Source organism: Haplochromis burtoni, unplaced genomic scaffold (genome assembly GCF_018398535.1).
Source record: "Haplochromis burtoni strain Fernald_Lab_line unplaced genomic scaffold, NCSU_Asbu1 Contig_663, whole genome shotgun sequence".
In the NCBI taxonomy this organism is placed as follows: Eukaryota; Metazoa; Chordata; class Actinopteri; order Cichliformes; family Cichlidae; genus Haplochromis; species Haplochromis burtoni.
In genome coordinates, this window is record NW_024583024.1 from 188,210 (window position 1) to 202,610 (window position 14,401).

A 14,401-nucleotide genomic window follows, 5' to 3' on the forward strand; every position below is an offset into this window, starting at 1 on the left:
TCTCTCAGTTTTATAACATGTTGGTTGAGAAGCACAGAGGCACCTCAGACAATAAGCGACAGGAGTGAATACAAGAGTTAGAAGATATTTCACCCATTGAGTGGAGTAAAATATGTTTAAAGACACACACCCAAACCATCAACACCCGATTGAGACTTTAACTGGATAATGCGAACAAATGTCTCCCCTGCAAATAAATAAATTTGATCCTAATATACTGGACAAATGTTGTAAGTGTACCAATCACCAAGCTTCATTGTATCACTGTTTGTGGAAGTGTAAAAAGTTTTGGTGCTCAGTGTTAAAATGCATTTCTCAGGTCCCATGTTTCCCTGTTCCCTGTCTGTATTTTAAGCATTTATCCAGATGACTGTAATTTATCTCATACAGAGAGAAAGACAGTTTACCTTTACTTACTCCAGGCCAAACGTTGTGTTGCAGTGTGCTGGGAGAATGTTGATAGCCCCTCTTTTGACCAATGGTTAAACAATGTAACATCAAGTTTAGTTTGTTTAGGGAAGTTGAGGAAGTGGAGAGAGAGTGAGGTAATGAAAAATACATAACTAAATTTGGGAATATGCAAAATCCAATAAATATATGTTTAAAAAAATGGGATCAAATGATGTGTTGTTGCAGCAGGCTGCTACTAACAAAGTGCCTAAAGATACCACTTAATATTGGTTATTTGCTAAATTATGATGTGTAGACAGAACTCTGGTTCAACACTTGAATTAGGTGCTTTTTACGATTGCATGATTCATACGTCTGAAAATGGTCAGGTAGGAGGGCTGGACTGAAAATGAGTGAAAAAGCAGCCAAAGAAAAACTTTAAGGGAGCTTCAGAAAGACTGGAGAAGTATTGCTCAAGACCACTTTAAATAATTACAATGGAGTCAGATATAAAGAAATGAAAGGTGGCTCAAGACTTTTGCAAAGTATTCTATATTATTTTTTAACCTTAGCAATAATCTGCAACCATGTCTTGACTAATCATTTAGTCCACAAAGTGTAAAAGACGCTGAGAAACCACCTGCAATAAACGTCTTAGAGTCCAAATGGCTCCTTCTGATTTATTTCTTTCCTAACTGAGCTCCAAAATACCAAAACAGACTGTCACAGGACTGCGTCCTAAAGCCCAGAAATTCCTTCATCTCAAAGCTTAAGACATTTTCACATTTTATTAACACCCCACTTACAAATCGTGTGCCAGAGAAGGCATTTGATTGTCAAAGTAGTTCTAGGCTTCAGTCAACTGACTTCATATTTTAATATTAGCCAGCAAAGACAAAGTCCTAAATGTCAGAGTTTCCTATCAGAGTTGCGCAAGAATTGCAGCCACTGTTAATTGTGCCAAATAACTGTTTAAGGCTGTTTGTCTTCATAAAATCCAAATAGGATCAAAGCATGTGATACATACACAAAAAACGGTCCTAATATAATAGTCAAATAACAGGAAATGTATTAATAACACATGAAAAAGCTGCTAATGAGAGCAGAAAATATATAACCAAATTAGCATATGGTAAGTCAAAGCAGGCAGCCTTGAACTGAACCCGAGTCGTACAAACAGAGGGTCCATACAGCACGTCAGCCACTGCTCAAAGGATGACTGTGCTCTTCTGTCACTCATTGTCCTGGAGTCTCCGTCCTATGTAAGAAAGTCTGTTGAGATCCACAAGTGACCTCTTGTTACCCGTCGATGACAAAACAAAGGAATGTAGCGAGGGCCAGGAAAAATGCAGACGGAGCAATAAGAAGACATGACTTCAGTCTGATGCAACAGAACTGACTTCGAGTTTGCGCAAGACAGGACAAGGTGTGATTAAAAAAAAAGCTCCGAGACTGTCGTCGTGTGTAAACTGAGCACAGCATGGTCGTGTTGATGCCTGTGGTGTACCACAAGGTTCAATTTAAAGCCCCATTTTATTTTCCGTCTTCATACTCTCACTTGGCAAGAGTATGTGAACGTACATTTTTAATTGCTGTGCAGATGACACGCACATATACATCTAGGGTTGACACATGGTGATGCAAGAAGCCCAGGTTCACAGAGATGAAGGCCACAATTTGTCAGGCTATCAAAGCAGAGTTCTCCTCAAACACCCTGAGGTGACTGAGGGAGAGGATCAGCGCTAACCCAGAGTTTTGATGGATGCTTGCTCACATCCAAGTTTTTTTGGCTGCACCTCTGCCACCATCTTTCCCTGCTGCTCTGCTTTATTCTCCAGATTTCAACCTCATGCTCTTTTCCAAAATGGAATTCAAGATTTCTTTTGGCACAGTGGAGGAGATCCAGGTGCCTGAGGTGCTTACAAAATGGGCCAAGGAACGGCGTATCCATCCACAATGTGACTAGTTCTGAAGCGATGGAGGCCAAATACAGATAAAAAGAATTTCATTTTTTTGATGGCACCTCATACATTTATGCTGATGTATGTGCTTACTTGACTTTCCTGTCAACCTGGATGACTGATTTCAGAATTAACTGCGGAGTAAACAGATTCATTTGAAAGATTGCAGTAGCATACAAATACACAGCACTAGGTAAACTTATGGAGTATAAAGCTTGTATTGGTAAAACAAACAGCTGCTGCAAACTGGATTAAAGAGTCATACTGTTCACTAGTAATCAGAGCAGACTGTGAAAACAAGAGTGAATCGATGCCTTCGCTGTGGGGAATCACTGTGAGTGAGTCAGGAGCAAAGGATCAAGTAAACAGAGGTAAAAACACAGAGGGAACAGCTCACCCGTGGCTCTGAGGTGATAGTTTGTGTCTGTCCGTTCTCAGTGCGGGCGTCAGGAGGCGGTTCAGGTTTACCCTAGAGCAAAGTGACCAGAGAACATGTGTGACTAGTTACCAGCAAAGGAAAAAATGTGTTAAAGCACAACAGAAACTGTAAGGAATTAGATGCATATATAGCATAAATATCAAGGTAAGGAAGAAATTAATGTGATACTATAAAACGATGCATTCCTAACATAATAAAAACTAACCTGCAGCTTTACATATCCAACACTGTCTCCAGTAGGAACTGGAGCCGGGATGGGAGTCAAGCCGATCCCAGCATACTCGTTGCTGGGATCATCTTCTTCATCAGCAGGTCCCACTGTGAGCATCACCGTGGCTGGAGTAGGAGGCAAGGGGAAAGCAGGCTGAGGGGTTGGAGGCAGAGGCCTCTCCTGGATCCAGCTGCTTTTACGGGAACCCATTCCTCCTCCAGATGACTTCCCATCAGGCACCGGGAGCGCAGGCAACGGCCTACGTGACAGAGATTCTTGGGAAGGCAGACGGGGCCGGCCCTGAGCCTGTAAGAGGAGGGTGCTTTCCTCAAGCGAGCGCTGGACCAGCGACAAGAGCCCTTCGGATGGAGGAGCGCTACCGACGGCAGACAACGCTGGGAGCAGGTCCGATAAGCGTGCCCAGGCCTGCTGAAGGGGTGGCAGGGGATCCCCTGAATGACTGGCTTTCCAGGTGGACAGGATTTCCGCCAGTGAGGTAGCCAGGTCCCGTGACGACAGAGTGGAGGGCGAGTTGGAGACTGTGGTGAGCACAGAGTGGACCAGACTGGAAAGCGAAGCTCGCCACTGCATGTCACCAGAGCCGTTACTAGACACAGAGAGGCGGCGTGTGGAGGTGGAAGAAGATGATGAGGAATGAGGAAGGACTTCGACAGTCAGAGCTGGCATGTCATAAATCCCACCATCGGGCTCAGAGTCACCACGGCTATTATCTCCACCACTGACTCGTTTCTCGGATCCAGGAACACAAGAAACCCGTCCGACCTGAGGAACTTCCTCCCCACAGAGGCTGCTGGTCGACTCTCCCGGTGCCAGAGGGACGCCCGGAAGTGTAGGGACACTGTAGACTTCATCATCAGCTTCGTCAGGCTGAACATCTACTGTGGCCTTAGTCAGAGTGATTGTGGGGACATCATAGACCTATCAGAGAAGAGGGAAAAGCAGATTTGATTGTTTAAATAAATAAAGAAAACATTGCGAAACTTTGAAATTTGAAAAACATATGAAGAAAGGAAGGAAGATACTCCAGGTAGATTCTTTATTATTTAGTCCAATAATGGCATAATAATAATAACATTTCATCCATGCAGTAAATGCAGTAAGTACCAATTATATGCTACATTAAAAAGGGAACCCATATGCACTCTGTAGGTACATCCAGCAAAGAGTTACTGACTCCCACTGATGTGGGAAACACATTTTTATTCATTAAGTCTTAAAGCGAGCCTGCAGTCCACATACAGTGACTGCAGGCAAGGAGGGAAAAAATAACCCAGCAGCTGGCACACATTTTCAAGCAACTTTAAAGTGGAGACCACTGGGGGCAGGGATGTGGTGGTGGTGGTGGTGATGGCGGTGGTGTATCCTTGGCATGGTTGTGACAGATGGGTGTGACTGGGAGAAAAATAGAAGCAGCATTTGTACTGGATAGACTGGCTCCAGGAGCACACAGAGACAGGTGTGGCCTCGCCTCGAAGGGGGGCAGGGAGACAGGCTAATACTGGAATGTGGGAAGAAATAGTGGCGGGGTATATGATAGTCATCTCTTGTTCTTTGCTTGTGTAGGCATGCATTCAGCACAGCAGATTCCCACAGTTCCCAGCAAATTAATATACTAGGGTTGGGGGTAATCAGAGCATTTTGATTCTGCTGGATGTTTGTCAGGTCAAAATATGACAGGAACAAAACAGAAACACAGAAGCCCTGTAAGTAATTCTCTGTCAGACGCTCTCTAAAGTTGATTTTGCGTTTTGTGTGCCGGGAGATGAAGCACCAACTGCAACGTACCACTGTTTCAGTAGTTCCTCTAAGTGATATTTAACACTGGTTTAATTAATTAAATAAATGTGTGTGGACCTAGATATGAAAACAGGTGGATGGATTGACCACAGGAAAACAGTTTGTCCCAAACATTTAATCATTATAAAACACTGAACTTCCAAGCTACCACAGCCAGCAGTGGAGCTCATCGTGGCCACACAAGGAAGGCAAAGAGGATATAAAGCCACTTGACAGCTCACAGTCAAACAACAAATAAAGCAGTTGCTTTAGACACTAATTCAGAGGTTTATCTATAAGTCAGCCTCGTGTGCAAAGTCTTTACCTCTGACTCAGCGTCGGCCTGCGGTGGCACACTGCGGGGGGTGTCGTAAATGCTGTCATCTTCTCCAAGTGCAGAGGGGACTGGATGCTGCCACCTGCCCTTCGGAGGTGTATCGTATACCTACCAAGGCAACATTAGAATTAAAAAAAGAAAAAGAAAAATCATAAAAAAAATATTTAATTTAACACTAAAATATTCCCAGTAAATATGATGGAAACTTTAAAAGTTTATTGCCAAACAAGTACCATCCAGGAGTAATAAAAGGATTCATGTACACGGTGAAGGGCTTTTCCTGGCTCAAAATAGACGTCTTTAAAGTTTTGGTGCGGGGCGTTGACAACGGACATGAGAACAATCAGTCCACATATAGTTAGAGAACAGTCTTTGTTACCTTAGTTAACACAAGTTTATGCAGTTTCCTGATATTTGATAAACAAAACTGTTGTAAATTAAGCCATGCTTAAAAAAAAAAACTGACTTAAAGTTATTTTGTAACACTTCTGGTGATTTTTCCACTTCTTTCACAAACATCTTCTGTATGCAGAGGAAAAAAAACCTGCTTATGATGTCATCATATTGAGAACTAAAGCAACATTACAGGACGACCCAACCTGTTTAACACACCACTAAAAATGCCTCCTCCCCCACCCCCTAGATGAAACCCAGCAGGGTTTCCAAAGAACGAAACAAAAAACAAACATTTCACAAAAACGAAACACTTTTTTAAAATCTGATATGAGTCACATTTCTTTTTATCAAATGGTCAAAACTGAACAGGAAAGGCAGATTTTTTTCTGTCCGGCAAGGAAACAGGCTCACTGCCCTCACAGCATGCAGAGCTGCTGAGCCAGGATGTTATTAACAGGTAATAACTTTATTCTTACTTTATAAATACTGAAGAATTAGATAGAACAACTTTTAATCGCTTTAAGTATAATCGTCACATACCTGATCGTCAACAGGATCTGAATAATCCTGATTCTCTCCCTTTTGATTCTGCACACTGCTGCTTTTCTCCACGCCATTACTCGTCCTTTCCTCCTTTCCCTGGGGGGCTGCCCTCTGTTTGCCCTCTTCTTGCTGCAGGCTTGCAGAAGTTGCTTGAGCAGCAGATTTGGGGACAGAGTTAGAGTCAGCTGACAGCTGTGATGGTTGCGTGTCCTTCCTGGTGACGCTCCTTACTGGAGGTGCTGGTGGAGGTGGTTTGCGGGCGAAATTTGGCGATCCAGGAGCCCTGACCTGGCCAGCTCTGATAAGCAATGGGGATCCCCGGTGAGAGGGAAGGCCGGGCTTGCCCCTGGCAGCGGCAGGGGTGGGCGAAGCTCCCTTGAGCAGGGCTCGAGGAGACGCTTGGGCAGAGGTTATCTGAGGCGGGTAGTGGTGAGCCAGAATTGTCGCTGGTGTCCTCGGAAGGCTCACTCCCGCAGAAGTGGGTGTTTGGTACATCCCAGGTGTGTCCTGGTTCGCTTTTGATTGGGGGGTAGCTGTAGTTCCATTGGTTATCAATGGTCCATTAGAGCAAAAAGCACTGGCCACAGAGCCTCCTGTTGGGGATTGGTAAACATCATCGCCTGCAAGAGGCGTGCCTTTGGGCACCAAGTAACAGTCATCCGAGGCCCCCGTGGTTATTGTTTCTCTGGGAACAAGATATGTAGCGTCCTCTGCTTCATCGGCTGTCCTCGGCACTCCGCTGGGGGCAAGATACACAGACTCTGAAGCCAGGTGAGCTCCTGGCTGCCTCGCATGCTGAGCTGCTGCAGGCGCGGGACTCACTGGGCTCTGATAAACCGCTCCTGTCATGTCTGTTCCTCGTCCCCTCAAAGAGGGTGAGCGTGGACGCCCCACCACCCCGATATCCCAGTCAGGTCTGGGCCGGGTGCCAGAGCTAGAGTGCGAGCGTGGCCGCCCGCCCTCAGTTCTGCGTAGCTCCCCTGGTCTCGACCCCGCTCCTCGTCCCTCGCCCACCGCTGGCGGGGAGCGATAAACTCCGTCCGCATCATTCGCGGTCCGAGCCAGCGGGGCACCAGGCGACAGGTAGACCGAGTCTTCACTGGAGCCACGACAGGGGTCCGAGCCAGGGGGCGGGGCGGTCTGAAGGAGTCGAAGGCGATTAGCGGGGGCGATCCCCTGTCTGCCATGCAGCGAGCAGAGCCACCACCCGGGCCCGCCGCTCTGCTCCTGTTCAAGAACCATGAGGATGTCGCCCTTTCGGAAAGCCAACTCTTCTGGGCTTTCTGCCGTGTTGTCAAACAACGCCTTTGCCAATACCGTCTGTGCAGGAGGAAGAGACGAGAGCAGCAGTGATCAGCACTGACCCACAAAAACACACACAAAAACAACAACTAAAATGGCCATATGAAAGCACAAATTAATCAACAGCCTGAATTCACACTCCCTGCACGCCACAAACAAACAAGTACATTGACGTGGCAGTGCCAAGTGAGGAGTATAAAAAGGGTGATTGTTTCGATGCTGAATGAAGAGTGAAAGGGAGTGAATAGGGAAGATCTCGTTAAATGTCTGTGTGAAAGACCTGGTTGGGGGGGGGGGGGGGGGGGGAGTGAGCAAACGAAAACAAAACAAAACCAAAAAAGAAAAAGATGGAAAATTTAAAAGCCAAATCAAAATTCACAGCTGTGCAATTCATCCTGAGGAAGGGAGAAAGAGGGCCACAGTCAGGGAGGATCAATGATCAAATGGACACAAGAGCTTAATGGTAATGAGCGGGATGAGAGGGAAGGGGGAGGGGATGAGAGGCACATCTGTCCCTTGCTGTTTAGGGTTTAATTGCCAACCCAAAGCCAGAGAGTCAGGCCCCCTTTCATTCTCTAAACCAACCCCCCGGGGACAACCGAGCTCCAATGAGCCATGTGGGACCTCTTTTGCAATGGAGGCACTGAGGATCCCAATATAAGACACAGAGAACAAATAAACCAGTTTAAAAAAAAGAAAGAAAGAAAGCGAGGAAAGCAAATTATTCCTTGACTTTCAAAGTATCCGAGCTATTGCGACACTGCCCCACGAACACAAAGAGAAAAACTGTACTCACCGAGACAGACATGATTGCCAAGTGATCAGCTTAGTCTCCGAGAAATTATCACTCAAGTGTCCACACCAGTCGGGTCATTTTTGGGAGGTCAGCTGTCACGGATATGCCGGTGGGCAGAGACCCTCGGTGCCGAGGCACAGCTGGCTCTGTTTAGGACACATCGCCCGGTCTGGGGGCTCCGTCGTCCCCGGTCTTCATAAGGCTCCTAAAATCCACACGGAAACGCTTTTTTAAATGTTTATTTTCTCACGAGTCACATGTAATAGGTATAGACAGCAAAACTTCACCCGTGCGCTCTGAGTCTCGCGTGAAACTGAAAGGTAGGCGGACGGAGGTAACACCTGTCTATGCCTTCCACGCCCAGTAACGTTTCTTTAAAGGCAACCCTATCGGGGGAAGCCCGCAACAGCTTAGCATCGTTTGCAAAAAAGAAGCGGTGTGCATTGAGCGTCTAAAATACGGCGTGCAGCTGTGTATGAAACCGCTATCTAGGTCAAACGATAATTCATTTGAACAGTAGCCAGTATAAATAGACGTGCAGTCGCGGCCTAGCCACTAAACACCAGCCAACGCGGGCTAACGCTGCGCTAGCTAGTGCTGGTTTAGTTCAAAACAACAATGGCACCGCCGTATAAAGCGGCCAAAGGCGATTTATTTACCGAACAGCGTTAGCACTCAGGACCGCCGTAATGAAAATTATTACCTTTCTCTTTTCTTATCGCCGATAAACTTCCCATTGGGGTACAGCCTCTGATACGTAAATCCCTTCTTTTCATGCGTGAAAATCTGCGGTCATCGCCGTTCAATCATCTTCGATGACAACAAAATTGTCTCCGCCCCTTTCTTAGGTCGCGGAGCTTCGCTGATCTACAAGTAACACCAGGGCGTAAATTCCAGCGTTTACACCAATCCCGACGTGTGTAAAATCGCGCAGATAGCCGTCGCCTCAAAAATAGAGCTCTTCTGATTGGCCCGTTCCTAGAAGTTGCGTTTAAGGACGACTGACTCTGTAAACCAGGTAAACGATTTTCAAATGGGGAAAAATAACGGTCAGCTGCTGTTGGCAACTGCTGTTATCTTTATTTGCCATAGAAAAAAGATTAATTTGCACAATTACTAGTATTATTAAAGTGAGCATGGTTTCAGCACTTTTATATACATATGCACACAGCCAATTGCGAGCGAAGTAGGCTGTATGCTTTTATTTTGACAGGGGGACGTTTACCCGGAAAATATCGACTGTAGCGACACGAATCGTCAGTAGTCAAAGGTCTTTGAGAGTCTTTTATCAAACTATTCCTCTGCACCTCTTCGTGTTGAGCTTTTCATGCATTGCAGGGTGAGACAATCCTCTTCGTCACATTTGCACAACTGCATTTGCTTTGTAAAGTGTCGGACTGCGAGTGACAATAAAGTTGGGAATGAGAGCTCAACAAAGTGCATGGCCTCTGCCCTACTTAACTGCTGTTTGCGCTGAAAACATATCCGTGCGTGCTCTCTGTCCACAGGTGATGCTGAGGAGTGTATTCAGGTGCCTTAGGACCAATCTTGTAGCTGGCCAAAGAAATATGTCTCAAAGCAGTCTTTCTGGCAAAGTAGCCATAGTCACTGCCTCCACAGATGGGTAAGAATGACGTTATTGACCCCTGATTGTTGGTGCTGTCCATGAAAAAACAAACGGTAACCAAGCAAGGACTGTGTTAGTCACCTGTCTCCAATCGTGACAAATCACTGATTATTGGAGAATTAGTAATAGAAGAGCTTAGTCCATGTTTGTTTGATTGTTTTGTGTATGTTCTAAAATGCTTATTTCTCAGATTCAGCACATTCATGAGAGTAATTACTGCTGTAAAGGGGTTAAAGCGATGCATCATAGAGCTCTTCTCCCCCCTCCTCAGAATCGGGCTGGCTGCGGCTCAGGCTCTGGGAAAAAGAGGTGCCCATGTGGTTGTGAGCAGCCGGCGGCAGGCCAATGTAGACAAAGCTGTGGCACTGCTGCAGAGCCAGAGCATCCAAGTGACTGGAACAACCTGTAATGTCGGGAAAGGGGAAGACCGAGAACAACTGGTTCAGATGGTAAGAAGCCGTCCATCGTGCTCAGAGGTGTAGAGCAGCACATAAACTATACAAGACCAAGCTTTGGCTCTTTATTATAACACAACTATTAACTGGGTGCTCATTTCTACATATATTTTTACTCTTGGACTCTATTAGAGTAGCTTCATGGTTCAAAATAATTATTATATGCCTAGCCCCTCAGTTGATCCTCTGTGAAAAAACCTATGAAACTTTATCTGGCATGAGCCACTTGAGAGGTGGAGAAAAGTTCAGCCAACGTGCACCTAACAATTTTTATCAATCATTAACAATAAAAAGGAATCCAAGCTGGATTTTAGTAGAATAAAGTTCAGCCTGATATTTTCCCTGTTTTTTCAATGTAGTTCCACTTAAAGTTGCTATTTGTGAAAATGTGTTTTTATAATGTTTTTATATGAAGCCGAAGTCCCTCGCTGCCACATTCCTCTGCCCTGTCGGCAACAGGAACGCTTCCAGTTACAGTTTCCCTCCTTTTCTATGCAGGAAATAAGTAACTAATTGGCAATGAGTTAAAATCTGGCTATAGTTCCACCCCAGATGCTTCTTACTTCCGCCAGGCTTAGTGTGAAGGGCAGAGTCAGAGCATGCTGCTAACACAAGCACTGAAACTACAGCTGTGCGCGACTGGACGACTCAGAGAACCACTATGACTGTTTCAAATACCTCCCGTTTCTAATGTGGACTGTATGTAAAGCGTTTTCAAGATTTAAGTTGCTGTCACAGCTCTTTCCCACGAAGAGCTGAACCCACTCTTATGGTCTTACCAAACTGTCCAAAAACTGTAATTTTGCCTTTAGCTGCCTGTCTACATCTGTTATTAGTTACTCTGTAACTTTGGTGTTTTAACATATTTAGCTCTGACGCAAACTCATTAAAGTCCCCGATCATCCACACCACACCTGCAGGGCTTTCCCCACAGTTTACGAGCCACTGTGGCTCAGGTGGTAGAGCGGGTTATCTACCAATCAGAGAGTTGGTGGATCGGTGTTCGACTGCACCCGCTGAGTGTGTGTGAACAGATAAAAGCTCGTATGAATGTGTGTGTGTGACTGGGTGAATGAGTCTGTATAAGTCTATGCTATTTAAGTCCACTTATCATGCACTGCTGTGCTTTCATCTGATTGGCTGCTTCTCAAAAACAGACTATTTGGACAGTCTGGAGCTTATCTCTATTTACCTCAGTGTTCACAGTCAGAGCTTTGTGCCTGAGATGTGCATGTTAAGGATATCTGTGCTCAGTGACATCACAGAGAGCTAAAAGCAGAACAAGCTGCCTGAAGCTGAGCGTTTCGGGCGGTCTGAGCCTGAGCTTCTGGCTCACAGTGATTACTTGTACATATGCTGGTGTCATTATTTGAAACTCTCCATGTTACTGTGAGCAAAAAGTCCCCTTTCATCATCCTCAGTGGTGGTGGAAAAAAGTAAGTGGGAACCATTAGCTGAGCCTCTTTTGGTGGTTTGGTGGTTACCTAGAGCACTTTCTGTAGCTGCACGTGCTCAGGGGGGATAATGGACCCCTCTGTCTTAAAGAGGCACTCCAGCTCAGCCATATTAGGATGTCTGGTCTGTGATGTCATTCTACAATAACCGATGGGTTTAAGCTGAAGCAGATTTTCTTGGTCTGCTGTATTTTTAAGGTTGGGGTCGCTGTCATGCTGCATCACTCAACTGGTCATGAGCAATTCAGACAATTCATCAGACTGCAGACGTTTCCCAGAAGCACTGTGGACTGCTAAGGTGCTCTGTGGAAAACTTTAGTGGAGGTTTTTTTTACATTTTTTTTGTGGTTTCTTCTGTGGAGTCCTGCCACGTAAAACATGCCTGCATGGTAGACTCATTAAGACAGATGTGAACCAGCTCCAGCCATTCCTTTAGCTTTTCCTCTGAGCTCCTTTTGGACTTTGTTTAGTATTTAGTGGCGTACCTTTGACCTTATTGTATTCAACGCTTGTTTTTAAGGACGACAGCGGCCACACAAGTAAAACGCTTTGAGTTTTAGACAGTGTATCTGAACAGTGTCTTTTACACGACTTTGTAAGAGTTTCATGAAAGCAAACAGTTCATCTTTTTGGCAAAGCGTGGTTCACATCAGCAGCTGCTTTTGTGACTCAAACTGCATTAAGAGGTGAAGTGCACGTGTCTGTTAAAATGTCCTCCACTTGTTGGCGTCACTGTGTAATAGCGTGAACGAGTGCTTGGCTCTGTGTTTGGTACAGACTCTGGATCGGTGTGGGGCCATTGACATCCTGGTGTCCAATGCAGCAGTCAATCCTTTCTTTGGAAACATCATGGACTCCACAGAGGAGGTCTGGGATAAGGTACGTACAAAAATTGAGCCCACACCAATCATTTATGATGTACGACATAAATTTGCATTTTTTTTTAAATGAAGGATACAGTAGCACTGATATGTTGTCATAAAAAAACAACATAAATCCAAAATGTGGTTCTGAAGAGCTGTTTACGTCACTCTGAGATCACTCTGTTATTTAAAGTATTCACTGTCACTGTGTCGACATTTTCAGATCCTAGATGTGAACGTAAAATCAGCCTTCCTCATGACCAAGCTGGTGGCGCCTCATATGGAGAAGAGAGGGTGAGTGACAATGGCACCAAAAGGGGCGTCCATAAAAACCTGCCTGCTGTAATATTTCTAACACCTCTCACAGGTCTGTGTTTTTCTTTCAGAGGTGGAAATGTCATATTTGTGTCATCTGTGGCTGGATACCAACCAATGCAGGTCAGTGAGGAATTTCTCCTTGGCAGGAATTCGTGTGGTGCTGTGACTGAATCTCATCGGTGCGGTCAGGATTGGTTGGTCGCCTCCTTACATCACATCGAGACATAGAGATGGAAGTGAGAAAGCAATTCTCTGGAGAAAAGCTGTAATGTTAAGCATCTATGTTACTCACAGACTCCAGTATCTGCCAGTGTTTGACACAGCATTAGGGGTGTGGTGTGATAATCTTGAGGTGTGGAGCCTGAGCTTTTATGGCTTTTGAAGTGGGAGAAAAGTCTTAGAAACCCTGTTTGGTAAGGTAATCCTAGTGTAGTGGTTTATACATTTACCTAACCGTACCGGTTTGGTTTCAGGAGAACATAAAATTCCCTTGGCGGTTGTGTCTGGAACGGCATCTGGCATAAAAATGTGCCAAGTCAAACATGCAGAGGCACCCGCTGTGGCGCCGTGTTAATAAGGAAACAGCTGAAAGCAGCTAATAATGGATATATGCACTTAAAGCCAGTGAGACATAAACCTGAATGTAAAGAAGTGACATGCTCTGTTTTGTTTCTGCAAACCTGTTCACGTGGTGTGCATGTGCACCTCTCCAGGCTTTGGGTCCTTACAGCGTGAGTAAGACGGCCTTGCTGGGTCTAACCCGGGCTCTGGCCCCTGAGCTGGCTCAGAGCAACATAAGAGTGAACTGCGTGGCCCCTGGAATAATCAAGACCCGCTTCAGCTCTGCGGTGAGGACACGCGCTGGAGTCCTTTGCTAAAAATGTGGTTTTTGTTGCATTTCAGTCGTGCTTTCTCTTATTAGTGTTGTACTTTTTATAATAAACTCTTTTGTTCCAGCTGTGGCAGAATGAAGGCATCGTGGATGAGTTCAAAAAGCAGCTGTGCATTAAAAGGTGAAGTTCAAGGTCACAGGAAAGCTTGTTGGTAATATTCAGAGTCCAGGATTTGACACGTTGAATTTGCTTCTCCTGTCAGAGTTGGAGAACCGGAGGAAATCGGAAGTGTGATCGCGTTCTTGTGCTCCAAGGAAGCGTCCTACATCACCGGAGAGACCATCACAGTGACCGGAGGGATGAACTGTCGACTTTGAATGCATCGTTTTTAATTGGATTTCTTCTATTTTTCTGAAATGCGGGCAGGAAACAGCTGCAACACACTAATATAAACCAATATAATGAAGCAGAGAGCTCTGGGTTACTGTGAGCGTCTTGAGTTTCCAGGTTGATTTTTGTTGTGTAAAGGTTTCTAATGAAAAATCTGATGTCTTTGTAAAAGAAAATAATTTAAAATGAGGAAATGTGTCATTTTAAACTGCAGCAGCTATGAGATAAAAGCTTTTTCAGTGCATAAACATATTCATGATTTACAGGCCAGGGATGGTTTTATTAACAG

The 14,401-nt window shown here is 45.2% G+C and overlaps 2 protein-coding genes across 2 annotated transcripts in view; one reads left to right on the forward strand and one right to left on the reverse strand.

The window, feature by feature from the left end:
* Positions 1 to 9,021, reverse strand: part of efs (embryonal Fyn-associated substrate) — a 10,482-nt gene extending 1,461 nt beyond the window's left edge. The window contains exons 1-6 of the mRNA XM_005949430.3: positions 8,876 to 9,021; positions 8,173 to 8,377; positions 6,072 to 7,394; positions 5,124 to 5,243; positions 2,996 to 3,940; positions 2,749 to 2,820 (exon numbers count right to left, since the gene is read on the reverse strand). Coding sequence (XP_005949492.1) covers positions 2,749 to 2,820; positions 2,996 to 3,940; positions 5,124 to 5,243; positions 6,072 to 7,394; positions 8,173 to 8,184 — 2,472 coding nt within the window. The 5' untranslated portion in view covers positions 8,185 to 8,377; positions 8,876 to 9,021. The remainder of the gene's footprint in view (positions 1 to 2,748; positions 2,821 to 2,995; positions 3,941 to 5,123; positions 5,244 to 6,071; positions 7,395 to 8,172; positions 8,378 to 8,875) is intronic.
* A 49-nt stretch (positions 9,022 to 9,070) lies between these two features.
* dhrs4 (dehydrogenase/reductase (SDR family) member 4) lies at positions 9,071 to 14,368 on the forward strand. The gene is made up of 10 exons (XM_005949431.3): positions 9,071 to 9,190; positions 9,386 to 9,511; positions 9,681 to 9,796; positions 10,071 to 10,248; positions 12,486 to 12,587; positions 12,795 to 12,865; positions 12,958 to 13,009; positions 13,603 to 13,737; positions 13,847 to 13,902; positions 13,985 to 14,368. Exons 2-10 carry the CDS (start codon positions 9,500 to 9,502, stop codon positions 14,097 to 14,099), a joined length of 837 nt encoding a protein of 278 aa, XP_005949493.1. The 5' UTR covers positions 9,071 to 9,190; positions 9,386 to 9,499; the 3' UTR covers positions 14,100 to 14,368.
* The last annotated feature ends 33 nt before the right edge of the window (positions 14,369 to 14,401 follow it).